This window comes from Hypanus sabinus, chromosome 13 (genome assembly GCF_030144855.1).
Source record: "Hypanus sabinus isolate sHypSab1 chromosome 13, sHypSab1.hap1, whole genome shotgun sequence".
NCBI lineage: Eukaryota > Metazoa > Chordata > Chondrichthyes > Myliobatiformes > Dasyatidae > Hypanus > Hypanus sabinus.
The window spans coordinates 7184035-7202704 of record NC_082718.1 but is presented as its reverse complement, the minus strand read 5'-3'; the positions used below and the strand labels follow the sequence as shown (position 1 = coordinate 7202704).

The following is an 18670-nucleotide window of genomic DNA, read 5'->3' as shown; positions in this document are numbered from 1 at the left end:
AGATCATTTGGATAAAACTGTTTGAGGGTAAAGGGGTATCTAGCAAGTGATTATTTAAAATAGTGATACTATAAACTCAAGGACAGTATGTTCCTGTTAGGTTGGCAAACGGAGGGAACCATGGTTGATGGGAAGTACTGAGGCTGTTTGGGTGAAGTCAATCCTTCACCAAGCTTATTAAGTGTAGAAGATGGAAATCACAGCTCACCGAGAGGGCTTGAGATTTTGCCTGAATCACAAACATGAAAAAATCTGCAGATACTGGAAATCAAGATGCTGGAAAAGAGTAAACAGTCGATGTTTCAGGCTGAGGTCCTTCATCAGGATCGGGAAAAAGGTCTGACTCTGACTTCTCATCTCTTTTATCTGAACTTGATGAAAGGTCTCGGCCCGAAATGTCGACTATACTCTGACCTACTGAGCTCCTCCAGCATTTTGTGTGTGTTATTATTGAGATTTTACTTGACAGGTAATGTGAATGAAAACCCCAAGAGATTCTAAAGGCATATTAAGAGTAAAAGAATGGTTAGGGAGAGAATATATCAGCATTTTCATTGAAGTGTGGAATAACAGGAGATGGGTAAGATTTTTAATGAATCTTCCTCACAAGTTTTTACTGTCAAGAAAGCTAAGGAACTGAGGCAAATTAATTATAATGGCTTGGACCATTTACAGATGACCAAAGTGGAGGTATTTGTGTTCTTAAAGCATATTAAGGTGGATAAATCTCCAGCGCCTCACCGAGTGCTCATGAACTTTGTGGGAAGCTGGGAAGAAATTGTGGAGAGTGACGCCTCAGAAGATGGTGCCCATTCCCCAGCACCCAGGATATGTTCTGTTCTCATGGCTACCATCAGGAAGGAGGTACAGAAGTGTGAAGGCACGCACTCAAGGATTCAGGGAACTGTGTACTTCTACAGGAGCACTGCTACCCGTCTGCCATCCAATTTCTGAATGGTCAATGAACCCATGAACATATACTGTAATTCATGGCTTTTTTTCCCTCTTTTATTATTATGTATTATTATGAATTGCTGCAAAGTCAACAACTTTCACAGCATATTCCGGTGATATTAAACCTGATTCTGATTCTGATCAGGCACATGAATAGGAAAAGCTTGAAAGGATATAGGCCAAATGCAGGCTGGCGGACATCTTGGTTGACATGCACAGGATTGGGCTGTCAGGCCTGCTCCCATGCTGTATTAGTGTGTAACTCTAAGACCATAAGGCATAGGAACAGAATTAGGCCATACAGCCCATCGAGTCTGCCATGGTTTCTTACTCTACTAAGAAACTACTTGGCATAGTGAGCCAGACTCAACTTACCTTCTGCTAAATGCTTCTTCCACATCTCTGTTATCTCAAGTTGACTATTCCAACAATTGTCTACCATGTTTCCTTATGAAAGGAAAAATGGATATTCTAAACTCTGACCACTCTTTTCATGATAGCCCATTCGCTTTTCATCCCATTCCTTACAGGCTGGTTCACACAGGCTCTGGGACAGCAACGTCTTCATTTTGAACAGGAGGCAATCTGCTGAAGGAACTGAGTAGGTCGCACTATAGAATCAGTGGGGAGGACCTGAAGCCACCTATCAGTAACACCTCTTTATACTGGCTATCTCCCCTTTGCATTCCCAGTCCTGGTCTGATGCAGAGTCTTAGCCCAAAATGCTGACCAATCTTTTACGTCCTCAGATGCTGTTTGATCCACTGCGTTCCTTGAGCAGTTTGCTTTCTGTGCAGCTGTCTCTTGTCAGCCACCCTCCAGGATTTATACTACAGCCTCGGGGTAAGTTATTGTACGCAAGGTAGTGGAATGTACGGAATATACAGCCTTTCAGGGAACATTGCAGACAACTAGACTTTTACCTCAGGGGGCATTTTCTCATATCATCTCGGAACTCCTGAGAAGCAGCTGTACCCTGTGCTCGTTAATACATTGTGATTTCCCCTGCAGGTTTCAGGTGAGGATTAAGAGCAAGGGAATTTTCCTCCAGGACTGGATCAGAGCTTCAACATGAAGTGGCAGGGACAGGGAGCACTGGAGGTGATGATGGTTACATTGCTGGCTACAATGACGCACTGCAGTATCCAAGAACAAGAAGGTATGCCTTTCCTTAGTAAGACTATGTGGAGAGATTTTAGTGGTTGTGTCATCAATTAAAAGATTTTTAAAAAAGGTGGTTGGGTACATAAGAGCAAAATCACAAAACGTCATGAAATGAATTTCTAGCTGTATTTCCTCTGTCCAGAAGACACTAACTGCTGTAGTGCTCACTGGTTTCAGAAGATCTTAGACAACTCAAGCTCCAGGCTCTCTTTGGTTGCAGATAACACCTTCACAGAGAGGCAAGCAGCTTGAGTGCGCAGACCTAAAGTCAAGATCTGCTTTACCAGTCACATGTACATCAAAACATACAGTGAAATGTGCTGCCCGCGTCAACGACGAATACACTCTGAGGATGTGCTGGGAGCAGTTCACAAGTGCCGCCATGCTTCTGTCACCAGCGTACCATGCTCACAACTTACACACATTAACTCGTAAGCCTCTGGAGTGTGGAAGGAAACTGGAGCACCTGGAGGAAACCCTGTGGCCATGGGGTGAACGTACAAACTCCTTACAGACGATGGTGGGAATTGAACCGCAATCGCTGGTGCTCTAAAGCATTACACGAATCACCAAGCCCTGACCTAGATCTGTGCATGGCCTTCTTGGCAAGGCCCAACATCACACCGATGAATGGTGAAAACAGAAAACGGCTGGAATTACTCAGCAGGCTAGCTAGCATCTATAGAGATAGAAACAGAGTTAACACTTCAGAATTTAATTTCAATTCTAATTTTCTCACGGACCTCATGATCTGTCTTTTGCACCATTCCTGTGGAGTATTTCCAGTACTTTCTCTTTCTATTCTGGATTTCTTCAGTTTTCTATTGGTTTTCCGTACTAGTTGGGAGGTTTTCCAACCTGCCAGCCTCACTGGATCATTAACAATAAAGTGTAGGGATAGGCAACAGAGTGCAAGCAAGAACAGTTCCTTTATCCATTCACTTCCTTTTGAAGAGAGCTAGAAGATATTTGGAGACTGCTGGCTGTAAACAATGAGGAATCTAATTGATGACTGAACTTGGTACATCATAAAAAATCTAGAAATGGAAGTGAGGCTCACATGCCTGCTGGGCCTTTCAAGATAAACATGGCCGACTTTTCAAAATCAGAATCAGATTTATTATCACTGACATATGTCAAGAAATTGTTGTCTTGTTGAAATGTATTTCAAGTTACAGAAATAAATGGTGCAAAAGATGATTAATGAGATTCATAGACTGTTCAAAAATCTGATGGCAGAGGGGAAGAAGCTGTTCCTAAAATGTTAAGTGTCGGTCTCTGTGCTCCTGTACCTCCTCCCTGATGGTAGTGATGTGAAAAGGGCTTGGCCTGGATGCTGAGGGTCTTTAATGATAGATGCTGCACTTCTGAGCTATTTCCTGCACTAATCCTATATCCTGTTTTCTGGATGGGGGCCAGACCTGCGTACAGAATCAATCCATATAATTGAAGCAAGCCATTACTACACTTATGCTGAAATCCTCTAGCAATAAGGAATTGTAATTTCTTACACTACCACGTGATAATGGTCAGCGGTTCAAGAATAAGGACACCCAGTTCCTTCAGAACAATGGAACATTTCAAACTCACAGGTTAAAAAATACACTGCATTTCTAGTTCTACTGTTTATTTTCCTGCTCTGTATTTTTACTTAATTCACCAAAATCTCTCTGTTGTCTCTCTATGTCCTTCTCCCACTGGTGTTGCTGCCACACCTCTGTGTTTCACCAAATCAAATGGCATTTGATTCCTCTGCCTAAATTCCTGAGACAGCTGTGAACATCAGGACTGATCCCTCTGAGTCCTCCCGCAGCCGGCAAACACTAAAATAACTAATTGCTATTTATTAACCAAATCCAAGGAGTTAAGGGCAAGATCCTTAACAGTGTTGCTGAGCAGAGAGATCTATGCATCCAAGTTCATTGCTCCTTGAAAGTGGCTACACAGGTCGATAAGGTGGTCGAGAAGGCTTATGGAATGCTGGCTTTCATTCGTCGAGGCGTTGGGTTCAGAAGGCGAGGTTATGTTGCAACTTTGTAAAACATTGATTAAGCCCCATCTGGAATTCTGATTGCCCCACTGTAGGAAGGGTGTTGAGGCTCCGGAGAGGGGGCAGAAGACATTTATCAGGATGTTGCCTTGTTTAGAGGACACGTGCTATCATGAGAGGCTGGATAAAGTCCGGTTGTTTTCGTTGGAGCGACGGAGGCTGAGAGGAGATCTGATCGAGGTTTGTAAGATTATGAGAGGCAGAGATAGAGTAGACAGGGAGTCTCTGTTTCCCAGGGTGGAGATGTCTAACACCAGAGGGCATGCATTGAAGGTGAGAAGGGGTAGGTTCAATGGGAATGTGAGGGAGTGTGGATGCTGGGATGTGCTGCTTTGTATGGGGGTATGTGGTAAACTATGTATACCTGTCTGGACACGCCCCTCTGCTGACTGCTCCTGTGGCTCCTCCCACAGACCCCTGTATAAAGGCGATTGGGGCACTGCTCCCCCCTCAGTCTCTGAGATGCTGTGCTCCGTTTTGCTGCTAATAAAAGCCTCCTGTTCACCTCCTGTCTCTAAGAGTTATTGATGGTGCATCAGGGTAGAGGCTCTTAAGAGACGTTTGGACAGGCACCTGGATGGGATCAGGTTTGGGTGTTTCTGATTGGCTGAATGGCCTGTTCCTGTGCTGTACTGTTCTGTGTTCGAATTCCCAATTCAGGGCAACGTATGGCCCCAAAAACTTGACCAATCATTTTGCTTGCTCATATCTTTCGTGGCACCTTATCAAAGGCATTAGAAGAGAAAAAGCCTCTTATCAGTCTTACTCAAATATTTCTTTTGATAGATTAGCTGGATTTGTCACATGTACATTGAAACATACGGTGAAAAGCATCAACAATCATCACAATACGAAGGTGTGGCCTACATGTGTCACTATGCTTCTGACACCAACACAACATGGCCACAAATCACCAGGCCTGGAATGTAGGAGGAAACTGGAGGTAATCTATACAGTCACCAGGGAGGTGTACGAACTCCTTACAGACAGCAGCAGAAATCAAGCTCTGAACAGTGATTGCTGACACTATAAAGTGACTGTGCTAAACACACTGCAATCTGAATAGTTCAATAAAAATACAGGGGTGCTCTGGTTTCACCCACAGTCCACAGACGTACTGGTTAGTAGGTTAATTAGTGATTGTAAATTGTCCTGTGATTAGCTTAGGGTTAAATCGGGGATCGCTGGGAGGTGCATCTGAAAGGACTGGGAGGGCCTGTTCCACCCTGTATCTCCATAGCGAGAGTGAGAGAGAGGGAGGGGAAGAAGAGAAGGGAGGGAGAAGGAGAGAAAGTGGAGAGAGTGTGGGAGAGAGGAGGAGGAGAGAGAGAGGAAAGAGGAGAGGGAGCGAGGAGGATAAAGACGGGGAATGTGGCGGGGAGGAGAGGGAGAGAGTGGAAGAGACAGGAGTGAAGGAGGGAGAGGAGGGAGAGAAGAGGCGAGGGTGAGAGGGGGAGAGGAGGTAGGAGGAGTAAAAGGAGAGAGAGGGAGAAAGAAAGGAAGGGGAAGAGGGGAGAGAGGTGAGTGATGGGAAGTGGAGGAGGACAGGGGAGAAAAGAAGAGGGAGAAGGATAGAGGGGGATTGGAGGGGGATGGGAGATAAATGAGTCTTGGATTCTACATTATTGCAAACACAGGAAGTCTGTATTGGCCACTGAAGTCTGTACTGCTGTTCTTGTCTCATCTCATTTTGCCTTGCCCCACCCCCTTCCTTATCAAGCCGAGAGGAGCCCTCCATGAAGTATACATATTTAACATTACATTCTCTATTGCTTAGCCCTAACTGGTTGCAATTATTACACCAATTGTTATAAAACTGAGCAATTCCTGTGGCCTGCTCACAGCAAATTGAGAACAGCTGAATGCCTGTAGACACCTGGTTGTTATTTCCGGGCAGTGAGAGCTCATAACTGCCACTGGAAACTACGCCTGGCTTCTCCATTTATTTTCACAGTGCATTGAAAGGCCACAAGGAAAAACTTGATCTCTTTTGAACTTTTGCAGTAATGCCAGTCAGCTCAGACACTGATGTGTGATGAGGTAAATATTTATTAAGCAAATTTTCAGCATCTTCAAGAACTGTCAATATTTAGCATGATGAATTTATCCATGCCTTGTGTATTTGCTTATTGTGATCAGGTTTAAGCTCTCTGTCCTCTAGAATTCAATATGCTGTAATCCACACAGCTCCAGCTCTTCTGGGATTCCTTGCAACAGCTCACAGGCAGAATATAACCGGTTATTGCTGAGTAATTGTGATTGAACAATTGAGCTATCAGTGACAATTCTGACCCTTTGTCTCTTGGCTGTGTTTTCATCTCTCTTATCCAGCTCGCGTTGACTTATGTGCCAGGCAGTTGTTAATATGGAAACATGTTTTGATATTGGAGAATACTAACACAAGATTCAAGATTGTTTAATGTCAGTTCCTATATGCAAGTATAAAGGAGAACAAAATTGCTCCTGTTCTGCCGCAGTGCAAAAAACCCCACAATGAAATAAAGAACACAATTAAACTAAAAAAACTTGATAAATATAAATATGTTAGTTAGATAAAATACATAGATTATCCATAGAGTGTCACTAGGCACAGGAGTGTCTGTACATAAGGTGACTGGCAAGATGTAATAAAGTAGTGATGGGTGGGGGGTGTGGAGAGGTAGGTTAGTGGGTAGAGGTGTTGATCAGCCTTACTTCTTGTGGGAAGTAACATTTTTGAGTCTGTCGGTCCTGGCGTGGATGCTACTGTGGTAAACCGTGTATACCTGTGTGGACACGCCCCTCTGCTGACTGCTCCTGTGGCTCCTCCCACTGACCCCTGGATAAAGGTGATTGTGTCACTGCTCCTCCCACAGTCCAGGGCAGTCATCCAGCATGGACGTGGTCCATTTTACTGCTAATAAAAGCCTTTCAGTCTTTACTCTACTTCCACTCTTTTGGAGTTACTGTTAGTGTATCAGTGATGTTGCTTCCTCCCTGATGGGAGTGGGACAAACTGTCTATGAGCAGGGTGGTCACAATTGCAGTCCCAAGCTCAGCTGTCAGCCATTGCACAAAATTCAGAGCAGCAAATCCTGATCAGTTCTCCTTGTTTAGGATGGTGATGAAGATTGGAAGCTCAGGTTGAGATATTTGATGTTGCAGTGTAGGCCAAGCTTGGCGTTTAGTTTACAGACATTGATGAAATGTCTGCAAGCTATTTGCCAAGTTTGCTGAACACCGCAACATCAGTTTTCCTTCTCTTCTGGAGGACTGAGGAGTTGGCGAGTGAACATCATTTCTGGTTTGTACTTCACCTTAGTATTGACTTATGAAAATTAATGTTTCTTGTCTAGGAGGGATGTACAGGTGGAGAAGCAATATTTATGTAGACTTCAAAATTAGCATAACTTAATTAAGTCCTTCTGATCTATCCCACCCTTTATCCATATTAGCATTCTACATCTGAGTTAGAAAGCTGTGGATTAATGGGCCTGCTTATGAATAATTCATTAAACGGAGACAGCAATTATCCTCACATAAATAGATAAATGATTCCTTGGCACAATTTTGAAGAATGGTCTCCACTGTGTTTGGGTCAGTTCCTCTTCTCAACCACATCAAAAATGCAGACCACGAGGTCACAATCGCTGCTGGTCGTGAAATCCTGCTCTGTGCAAATTGGCCAACACATTTCTTGTACTGCAACAGTAACTTTTAAGGCAATTTATTGTTCGTAATCTGTGAAAAGCACTGTTAGGCTCTTTTACCTTTACTGATCTCAGATTCTCTGCACTGGAATAGGTCAAATTTGAAATAAGAGCGAACCAGACTAACCTTCTATCTCCCACACAATCCCAGCGATCAATTCAATAACCTGTCATAGAATTATTACTGTTCTTTTGTGTTTTACTAAGTTATCAATCCTTTTCCTGTGAACAATCTCAGAACAAATGAACTTACTATTGAGTTACTTTCACAATCTACATCAAAATTGAGTGTTCTGCTGTTTAGCAACATTCAGAAAAAATATATTTTATATTCATCCATCAGTGGCTGATTTATGAAGACATCTGGAGTTTTTCCAAATACCCTTTGTCCCATTTGTAGAACCAGACCTCATCTTCACATCTGGCTATACTTTACCAGATTTACTGTCTTCACTCTTTCATCATTTTTTTGAAGTTGATTGATGGTGAAAGTTTAACAACCTACTTGTTGGGACTGGATGTCCAGAGACCAGACCATCACCCTTTTTGTTTCTGGGACACACAACAAAGGGGTGCTTGTACCTTTCCTCCTTGGTTTGAAGTCTCCAAGTAAAACTGGGCCGGAACAATCCTGATCATGATTTTGTTGGCTAATGTCATTAAATCTGCAAATGAGCTTAAATTCCACTCTGAAGAGCATGTGCAAAATCTAGCCTGACATGCTGATGTGGCAAAAATAAAATGCCGCGTGTCTTTTTAACAGAGTTTACCATCTTCTATTGTTTGCGTGATTTAGAACATCCGCAGCACATTACAGGCCATTTGGCCCACAATGTTGTGCCGGCCATGTAACCTACTCTAGAAACTCCCGAGAATTTCCCTGGCACATAGCTCTCTATTTTTCTAAGCTCCATGCACCTATCTAAGAGGCTCTTAAAAGACACTGTTGTATCCGCTTCCACCACTGCCACTGGCAGTGCATTCCAAGCACCCACCACTCTCTGTGTGGAAAAACTTACCCCCAATATCCCCTCGGTACCTACTTCCAAGCACCTTAAAACTATGCTCCCTCATGTTAGCTATTTTAGAACTGGGAAGAAGCCTCTGGCTACCCACACGATCAATGACCCTCATCATCTTGTACACCTCTATCAGGTCACCTCTCTCCCTCCGTCGCTCCAAGAAGACAAGGCCAAGGTCACTCAACCTATTGCCCTCCAATCCAGGCAACATTCTTGTAAATCTTCTATTGTTTTCTCTTTCTCTGTGCATTGGGTGTTGGTCTTTTTTATTTGGGTTCTTTCAGATTTCTTGGTGGCTGCCTGTAAGCAGACAAATCTCAAGGTGTATAATTTATACATTGATAGTAAATATATTTTTGAATCTAACTGCTTTCTGCCTATTTGGGTGGGTATAAGAGATCCTTTTATCATTATTCTAAGAACCATCATACATTTTTACTGCAACTTCAGAATAAAAGTCTCGGCCTCCAAAGAATACTGAGATGGTTAGAGTTTTGGTCTACAATGGTATCAAGTATTATAGGACATGGAAATGGATATGAGGGCAAAGATCAATTATCTCCTATAATCTTATTGATGGCTAGAGCATACTTGAGGGAAAATATCACATAAAAGTATTGTTATATCTTATTTTCTCCAGAGCCCAGATGAGGAAACTTTTTGTACATAATGGTAGTTTGCCGCCTCATTAAAATTCACTGATGCAAACTTCAGAGTTTGCAAAGGCCTGCCTACCAACGTGCGTGTCCCATTGTAGACAGAAGATATTCCATAGATGCTGAGGGGAAATTTTTCACCAATGTACACAAAATACTGGAGGAACTCAGCAGTTCAAGCAGCACTAACTGAAGGCAATAAACAGTCAACGTTTTGGGCTGAAGTTCTTCATCTTGCCCAAAATGTCAACTCTTTATTTGCCTCCATTGGAGCTAATAACTGGGTTCTTTTGTATCTTTGCAGATTGAGCGGACGATTCAGGTATTGGTGAAACTCCCTTCAACTTAAATATACTTGCCCAAGTCTCATAATCAACCATTTAATGCAAATCTCACTCATTCACATTTATATGTATTGCACGTCCCATCACCTGCTTGCATTAGAACTCTATATGTGAAGAAGTAGACCCCAGACATCTTGTATCTTAATCCCACATCATGACTATTATCATTTACCTATTATCAATCATATTACTCTTTGATATACCTTTTTTGTTTCCAGTTTGTACTAAATGATGTGGTGTTTTAAAAAAAATACAGGTAAACTTCTCAAACTATTTGCAAGCTTAATAATTTGTGATTTTTAACATCGGGGATTTGGGGACAATAAAGAATGTGTGATTTACATAAAATGATTGGTAACAAGACCTGGGCACGTACATTTAAGTTGGAGAGAATTTTAAGAGAACATGAATCTTTCACTCATTATTGAGTGAAAGTTACATCAAGGATGTAACTTGTTTAACTCCAATTGTCCATCCCAGTTTTGCTCATGTCTCTCTGCCTTAGCTCTTCTACACTTCACTGATATAAACTTGAGGAACGCCTTCTAATCTCCAACATGGCACATCACAATCCTCTGAAATTCATTAGTTTCAAGCAACTGGCCACTTTCAGAGAAGGTAATTTCTGACCAATTTCTGAGAAGGTCACCAACATGTAACATTAATTATTTTTCTCTCTGTGGTGAGAGGCCTAAGTGAGGATAGTAAGAACCAAGTGCTAGAGTACTCGAGCCTAGAATCGAGGCACTATTTTGAGACTGAAATGAGTACAGGGTTCTTGACTACATGTTAGATGAGAACCTGACAAGACTGAACTCCTAAATGAAATTGGAGATGGAACCAAAGTCGGGCTGACGACTGAGCCCTGAACCTGAGTTCCGGTGCTTCTTAAATGCCCAAAACGTGGCCACCAATTAGCGGATCACGCCTGAATCTTTAATGGACTTGCACCAACTATCCATACTCCAGAGAATCGGAGCATTTAAACCCTGAGGGCTGGCACAGTTGTGTGCGTACCGTAACACACTCCCCACAGATGCTGTCTGACATGTTGAATACTTCAGGTATTTTCTCTCCATTTCAGATTTCTATCACCTGATTTTTTAAATTTAAGAGGGTATTGGAGAGCTTGGATGAACACAGAGTGGAGGGTGTGAAAATGCTGCAGAGAAATGGGAAGGGAAAAGCACTCTAAAAATATAATGAAAAAGCGGGGAAAAAATTACAGAGGAGGAAAGGCAGCAAACAGACGAATGACTGACTAACCGAGGGACTTGTGGCATCCCTAAGCAATTTACAACTAATTAAGTCCTTTTGAAATGTAGCAGTTGTCATAATGCAGGGGAATATCAATTTACACACAATAAAGACCAAAAAATTGTAGCATGTTAATGATAAGCTAAATCAGCTGTTGGCAAACTTGTTTCAGGAATATCAGGTTGTACACAGAAATAATTCTCCATGCCTTAATGGTATCATTGTACAAAGGCAGATGAGACCAATATTCAACTCATCTGTAAGACTGCAGCTCAGTCAGTGGAGACGGTTTTTTTGTCCTGCACTGAAACATTACTTTTATAAACACAAGAAAATCTTCAGATGCTGGAAATGATGGATATCTCATCTTCTTTTCCAGTCCTGATGAAGGGCCTGGGCCCCCAAACATTGACTGTTTACTCATTTCCATAGATGCTGCTGGGCCTGTTGAGTTCCTCCAGCATTTTGGGTGTGTTGCTCCAGATTCTATGTTTGGTTCTTCAAAGTTCAATACAAGAACACTGGAAATGGCAGGAGGGAGCAGCCAGTCATATCCTCATGCCTGGACTGCCTGATCTTTTCCTCAGTACCATTTTCATTCACTGGTTACTTTAGATATATACTCAGTGGCCACTTTATTAGGTACCATGCAGGCATGGTAAAGAGGTTTGGTTGTTGTTCAGACTAAACATCAGAAAGGGGAACAAATGTGATCTAAGTGACTTCAGCTAGGGAATGGCTGTTGGTGCCAGATGGGGTAGTTTGAGTATCTCAGAAACTGCTTATCTCCTGGGATTTTCACACACAACAATTTCTAAAGCTTACAGAGAATGGTATGAAAAAAATCATCCTATGATCGGCAGTTTTGTGAGTGAAAATGCCTTCTTTATGCAAGAGGTCAGAGGAGAATGGCCAAACTGGTTCAGGCTGACAGGAAGGCCACAGTAACTCAAATAATCATATATTACAACAGTGATGTGCAGAAGAACATTAACAGTTTTAACCTTGAGGAGAATGAGCTACAGCAGTAGAAGACCATGAGCCATACACTCAGTGGCCACTTTATCAAGTACAGAAGGTACCTAATGAGTGGCCACTAAGTGTATATATTAAGGCCAGACTAAAAGTTGTCCACCGGTCCACTAAGTTTGGGGGTTCAGCTCAGGGCCAACAACCCCGAATGGTCAAAAAAATTGTTACAGAAACAGCAATGAAGAATCATTCCACATCTGAGTGTGATGGTATTCCTGAGTCTCCACCTGGGGCTTGCATGACTGACAGTAGTGAAAACCAAAAGGAAACTACTGGCACAATGAAAGAAGCCCAGAATGTTACCAAGACCAATAATGTTTTTTGGCTAAGGACAGACAGAGATGGAGGAATTTCATTGCTGCCTTCAACACAATTGGTATCTCACTAAGTAAGTGAATGTACACAAGTCACAGGAATTAATCCAGTAAGCCTTCTCTCCACTCCTTCACTTGAATCCTTTCTGCCCAGTGAAGTTATAGTTGCTTTACAGAGAGGTAAGAACAAGTAAGGCGGAATGTAAATGAAACCAAGATGGAGACACTGAAAGGTTACAACATGCAGGAGAAACAAGGAGACATACTGGCATTAGAGGCAGTTAAAATGTTTCTTTGAGTGTGTTTGTGTTTATGACACATCACTCACTCTGGATGACTCAACATGTGACTCAAAGGAGGCCACCTCCCCCCCACCCCCCCTCCCAAGCATCTGCAATGGGTTTGAAGCATGTATTTAAATAACAACCTGGAAATTGTTGACAAGAAACCTGCCATTTTAGGAAATAGCAGGGTTACTCATACAAGCTTCAGGCTTTTATTCAGACACGAGTGGTTGAAAAGCTATATTTGGGAATAATGAAAAGTAGGGATAGAGAGGTATCAAGGTAGGAGTTATAACATGAAGTATTGAGATGATCAAAAAGAACGTCTTTAGGATGGGACTTGAAAAACAAAGTGACCTCACTGTCAAGGTCAAAATCAGGTTTGTTATCACTTGCACAAGTACATTCAAAGGATTCAAAGTACATTAATTATCAAAGTATGTATGCAGTGTACAACCCTGAGATTCATCCTCCCACAGACAGCACAAAACAAAGAAAATCATGGAACCTGTTCAAACAAAAACATTAACCCCTATCCTCATGCAAAAATAAACAAATTGCTCAAATGGCATCAAGAAAGAACGAGCAAAAACAATATAAAACACAAAATCGGAACAGTCCATATTCAGTTCAACTCGGCCTGCAGGCCGCCCCAATTCAAAGTTGCCCAAAATAGCAACAGAAAAACGAGCGAGCAGGAGCTACAGTCCGATCCACAAACTGCAGACCCAGAACTTAGGTACCATCGTTCAATGGCATCGGGGGATCGGGGAGGGGGGGGGGGAGAGAGAGAGGGAGAGACACACACACACACCACTCGAATGCTGGGGCTTTCCCTCAGGAGCAGTGAGCAAGAGGGAGAGAGAGAGTGACCTTCACACACGGCCACTCTCCTGGCAGCTTCTCAGAGACAGCATCGTTCTCAAGGTTGCATTGAGAAACCCACTTGCAACAGCATCCCAGGCACATAGTCTCAGATTAGCAGCATTCACAAGAAAAACATACATTAGGCACTAATTATATGCAGATTTTACAAGAAAGAATACAATAAGAACAAAAATAGTTCATACAAGGTATCAAGCTAGAAATCCAACAACTCTGTGCCTATTTCCTGGGCACAAAACTGCTACCTAAATATCTGGTCTGATCAAGCATGTGGTTCTTTCAGACTCTGGTTTGAATGCCATCAGAGTGTACAATATTCTTGCTCCAGTAAGTAAGAAAGGGGCATTGCCTTGGTCAATGTTCAATCAACTCTGCCAAAGGCAGGTGTGTAAAAAGGGCCCGAAGGATCATTGGGGACCCAAGTCACCCCAACCACAAACTGTTCCAGCCGCTACCATCTGGGAAACGGTACCGCAGCATAATAGCCAGGACCAACAGGCTCCGGGACAGCTTCTTCCACCAGGCCATCAGACTGATGAACTCACGCTGACTTGAGTTTACTCCATATTACACTGGGTGTTCTATTTATTATAAATTATTATGAATTGCTATGATTTGCATATTGCACATTTCGATGGAGACATGACGTAAAGATTTTTACTTATTTATGTGATGGATGTACGAAATAAAGTCAATTTAAGAAAACAATTTAAATTAAACCTGTTTGCCAAGAAGCTGGCAGAATTGGGTGCAGCTTGGGTTTTATTCCTTGCCTGGTTTATTGTCCACTAAACTCAGAAGGATAATATCGAGGGGGATTAATCCTGTAGGTGTATCAACCAGAAAGTTAGGCTGTAATTATCGCCGGGTATCTAGTCATTTATCTGATCTACTGCTTGCAGCATCCTGCTGTATCTAATGGGATCCAGTACACGAGAGCACAATATTACTTCAATGTAAAATCCTTCTGCAATGCAATAATGCATATGTAAAAACACCTGCTTTGGACGAGGGTGAGTGATGTTTAAAAATGCATAAAGATGTTGATTTTAATTCTCTGGCATATCATAAGCATGAAGTTTGGCAGATGGAGATTCTGAATGTTGGATCTACAATAACTGCTCGGCACATAATAGGCAATTATGGTAAATACCTTCAATGGCAGTGCAATAAGACATCTGCTTAAGCTGGAAATGGGACTAACATCCCACATACGCTGTGCTGCAAAGTAATTTAACACTTAAAAAAACGATGAACTTGAATGAAGTTTACTTACCTTTCGAGTGAATTTTTCTGTGAGGAACCTGATGGCAGGGAATTGTAATACAACTTCGATTACAGCTGGTCATGCTGGCGATGAGGATTTCCCAGCGAATGTGGACAAAAGGTTAAATTTCTCCTCACTCTTGTAGATTTGTGGCTCTTTTCCAACTTCAGGGCATTCCATTAAGCACCGTCACTTCCTCTGGGAATACACTCATGAAATATATGCACTGGAAACATTTCATTTTAAATCCATGCAATGGTTTCGAAAAGCATCATATCATTGGACAATTTTCTAGCATACTGGAGCCGCAAGGTTTGAGCTGGAAATTTTAAACTTGCATCTGCTGGAAAGAGTTGAGTTAGGACAGGATTGGTAAACATTTAAGTCCTTTCCTTGTCACTTCTTTAATCTATTTAACCTGTAATATAAGACATAGGAGGAGAATTAAGCCAGTCAGCCCTTCAAAGCCATACTGCCATTCCATCATGGCTGATGTATTATCCCTCTCAACCCCATTCTCCTGCTTTCTCCCCATAATCTTTTACCCTACCCCTACTAATCAAGAACCTATCAACCTCTGCTTTCAATGTCCTCAATGATTTGGCCTCCACACTGTCTGTGGCAGTTAGTTCCACAGATTCACCACCCTCTGGCTAAAGAAATTCCTCTTCATCTGTGTTCAAAAGAGATGTTCTTCTATTCTCAGGCTGTGGTCTTTGGCCTTGGACTCCCTGTTATGTTTTGTAACTCCTTAAATTGAAAGAAAAACACAGGAGCTGGGTGTACTCGTTTCTCTTTACTGAGGTATGCACACGTGATGTGGTGGTGTAATGGTGTGTACCATTCACATACTTCTTGCATGAAACCCATAAGGAATTATGTAAACAAACAATGCTTAATCAAACAGTATGTTTACAAATACTACTAAATTACAAATATTACTGGAACATTGAATACATTCCACTCCTCCCTGCTTGGCTATAAATTCCAACTCAATGTAGAATCCATCAAATAGAGAGTTTTGCTCTCTGATTATCTTACATGCAGTATCCTATAGAACAGAGCTACTTCATAGGGATCCGTAACATAGTAAATTTTGGGATTTGTGGCTGTGAAATAATCTCGGGTTCTGGGGTCTCCTCCATGGTGGTTGTAGCAGGTGACTCTGGGACTGCAGGAAGTGGTTTTGGCAGCTCTGGTCGCCTTTCTTCTCTAACAATTGACTCTGCTCTCCTTAACTGATTGATGTGCCATCTTCAGATGACATCAGATGCAATCTCTGCCTGTGTAAGAGAGCGGTTCAGTTCTTTCGTTAATCATTCCAAGTACCCACTGTTGATCGTCTCTCCAGTTCCTCACCAGGACTGCTTGTCCAGGAGTGAAACATCGAACCTCCTTGTGTGTGGTGCCCTCAATTTGTCTCAGCTGTTTGTCCTGCGTACTTTTGAGAAGTGTGAGCACGGTTGATGACTCTGAGTAGTATGGCTAGTGCCTTGTTGGTTTGGAATGTGCTGTTCTTGGCAACTTCTAGACATGTTGGCATCACAAGCTGTTTAATCTACTGATCTATCCCAGGCCACCAGGCAAAGCTTTGAGCCACAAACAACACACACAAAATTTCCAGCATCTGCAAGTTTCCTCGTGCAAAGCTTTGAGCCAACGCTTTCATTTTAACTATGGCTAGAAGACAGGCATGCAGCTCCTCCAACATTTTAGCTCTCAGCTTGGATTGCACAACAACTGTCAATCCCCACACTAGGCAACCCCCATCAAGGGCAAGTTCATCTTGGCATTGGTAAAAATGGGGGAAACTGGATTTTCTGCTGCACATTCCAGCCATTTTGGGTTGCCACATAGGCCTGAGATAGTGTAGGGCATTTTCTGGTTTCTCTTTGAATCATCCCTGCTGTAATAGGGAGATTTTCAATGTGCATTAGGGAGAATACCTCAAGAGGAGTGTTCTCTTTTATAAATTTCTCAGGTATTTCCTTTTCCAAGGGTAAATGGGCCATTTCCATAATGAGTTGTCCTCTTGAATTTGATCTTGTAATTGCGTCGTCCAAGAAACTGAGCTCATCTCTGCATTCTTGCTGTTGTTAGTGGAACATCCTTCTGTGGATTGAAAATGGACACTAGTGGCTGATGATCAATAATGAGGGTAAACGCTCTCCCATACAAGCACTGATTGATACATTTTATACCCCAAACCAGACACAAGGCCTCTTTGTCAATCTGTGCATAATTATTCTCTACGGAGGCAGGGGAATGCAATGCAAAGGCTATGGGGTGTTCACATCTATCACTCATAACGTGGGACATGGCTACACCTATACCATAATGCCAGGCGTCTCAGGCCATCTTCACTGGATGATGTGTCTGACATCACCATTTCCTTTACCTTTTGGAAAGCCTGCATTGTGCATTACCATTTCTTCCCAATCTGTAGTAATGAGTTCAAGGAGTGGAGCACAGTAGGCAGGTTTGGCAGGAACCTATTATAGTAATTGACAAAGCTTAAAAAAATTACTGCAACTGTGACACGTCCTCTGGCTTTGGGGCATCTGCCACTTGCTTAAATTTTCTCAGCAGACTCGTGTAAATCTTGTGTGTCAATGAGATGACCACAGTAAGTGATGCTTGGTTTAAAGAACTCATACTTATTTCATTGTGCTCTGAGCCCATAATCTCCTAATTTTTTAACTGTCTTGAGATTTTGGAGGAGTTTCTTGTCATCCTCATTGGTAACAATGGCATCATACAGATAACGCTGAGTGCCTGGGCAGCCATAGAGCACCTGGAAAAGGCGCTATTTTTCAACAGGTAGGTAGTCATCTCGGGTTCATTTTAAAACGTACTCGTTGCCATTGTTAAGTTTTGTAATTCCAGTAACTATTGAAGAAGACAGAGTTGCTGGGGAAACTTGCGAACTTAGTTTCTTTAGTGACGTGGTGGCATATTGACGTATACCATTCACGTACTTTACATATAACCCATAATGAATTATGTAGGTAAAGAAAGAATGCTTAATCAAACAGTATTCAAACAAATCTTTACAGTATTACTCAAATATTACTGAAACACTAAATACTCACCATACCCCACTATAGGAAACACATGGGTCTCTGCCCAAAATGTCGACTGTAGTTTTTTTCCATGGATGCTGCCTGGCCTGCTGAGTTGCTCCAAAATTTTGTGTGTGTTCCTTGGATTTCCAGAATCTGCTGATTTTTCTCTTGTTTGTGATATGCCCACGATAGGAAACATCCACTCCATATCTAATGTATTTCAGCCTTTCAATATTCGATAGGTTTCAATAAAATTCCCGCCCCCCCCCCCCCCTTAATCTTCTAAACACCAGTGAGTACAGGCCCAGAGCTATCAAATGCTTGTTGGCTAAAAATATTGACTATCCATTTCCAGAGATGCTGTCTCTTCTGATGAGTCCCTCCAGCATTTTGGGTGTGTGGCATGGATTTCCTGCATCAGTAGAATCTCTTGTGTTTATGATTTGCTTCTCGTACATGAATCCCTTTATTCCTGGGATTATTATTTCTTCGTTTTGTTCAGTATATCTTTTAATTGTATTTACTTATGAAGTGTTTTGAAACCTGCCCTCATCTTCTGAGAGATGAAGTTGAGATGCAGTAATTGGCACTTAATACCTTCTACTCAAAATAAAGATAAGCTTTTATCTATCATAAAAACATAAAGTGAAATGCGTTGTTTGTGCCAAATCGAATAAGCGAGGGTAG

The 18670-nt window shown here is 42.1% G+C and overlaps 1 protein-coding gene across 1 annotated transcript in view; it reads left to right on the top strand.

The window, feature by feature from the left end:
• The first annotated feature begins 2013 nt into the window (after positions 1-2013).
• Positions 2014-18670, top strand: part of LOC132403613 (collagen alpha-1(VII) chain-like) — a 414548-nt gene continuing 397891 nt past the window's right edge. Inside the window, exon 1 of the mRNA XM_059987065.1 lies at positions 2014-2113. Within this exon, the coding sequence (XP_059843048.1) occupies positions 2026-2113 (88 nt within the window). The 5' untranslated portion in view covers positions 2014-2025. The remainder of the gene's footprint in view (positions 2114-18670) is intronic.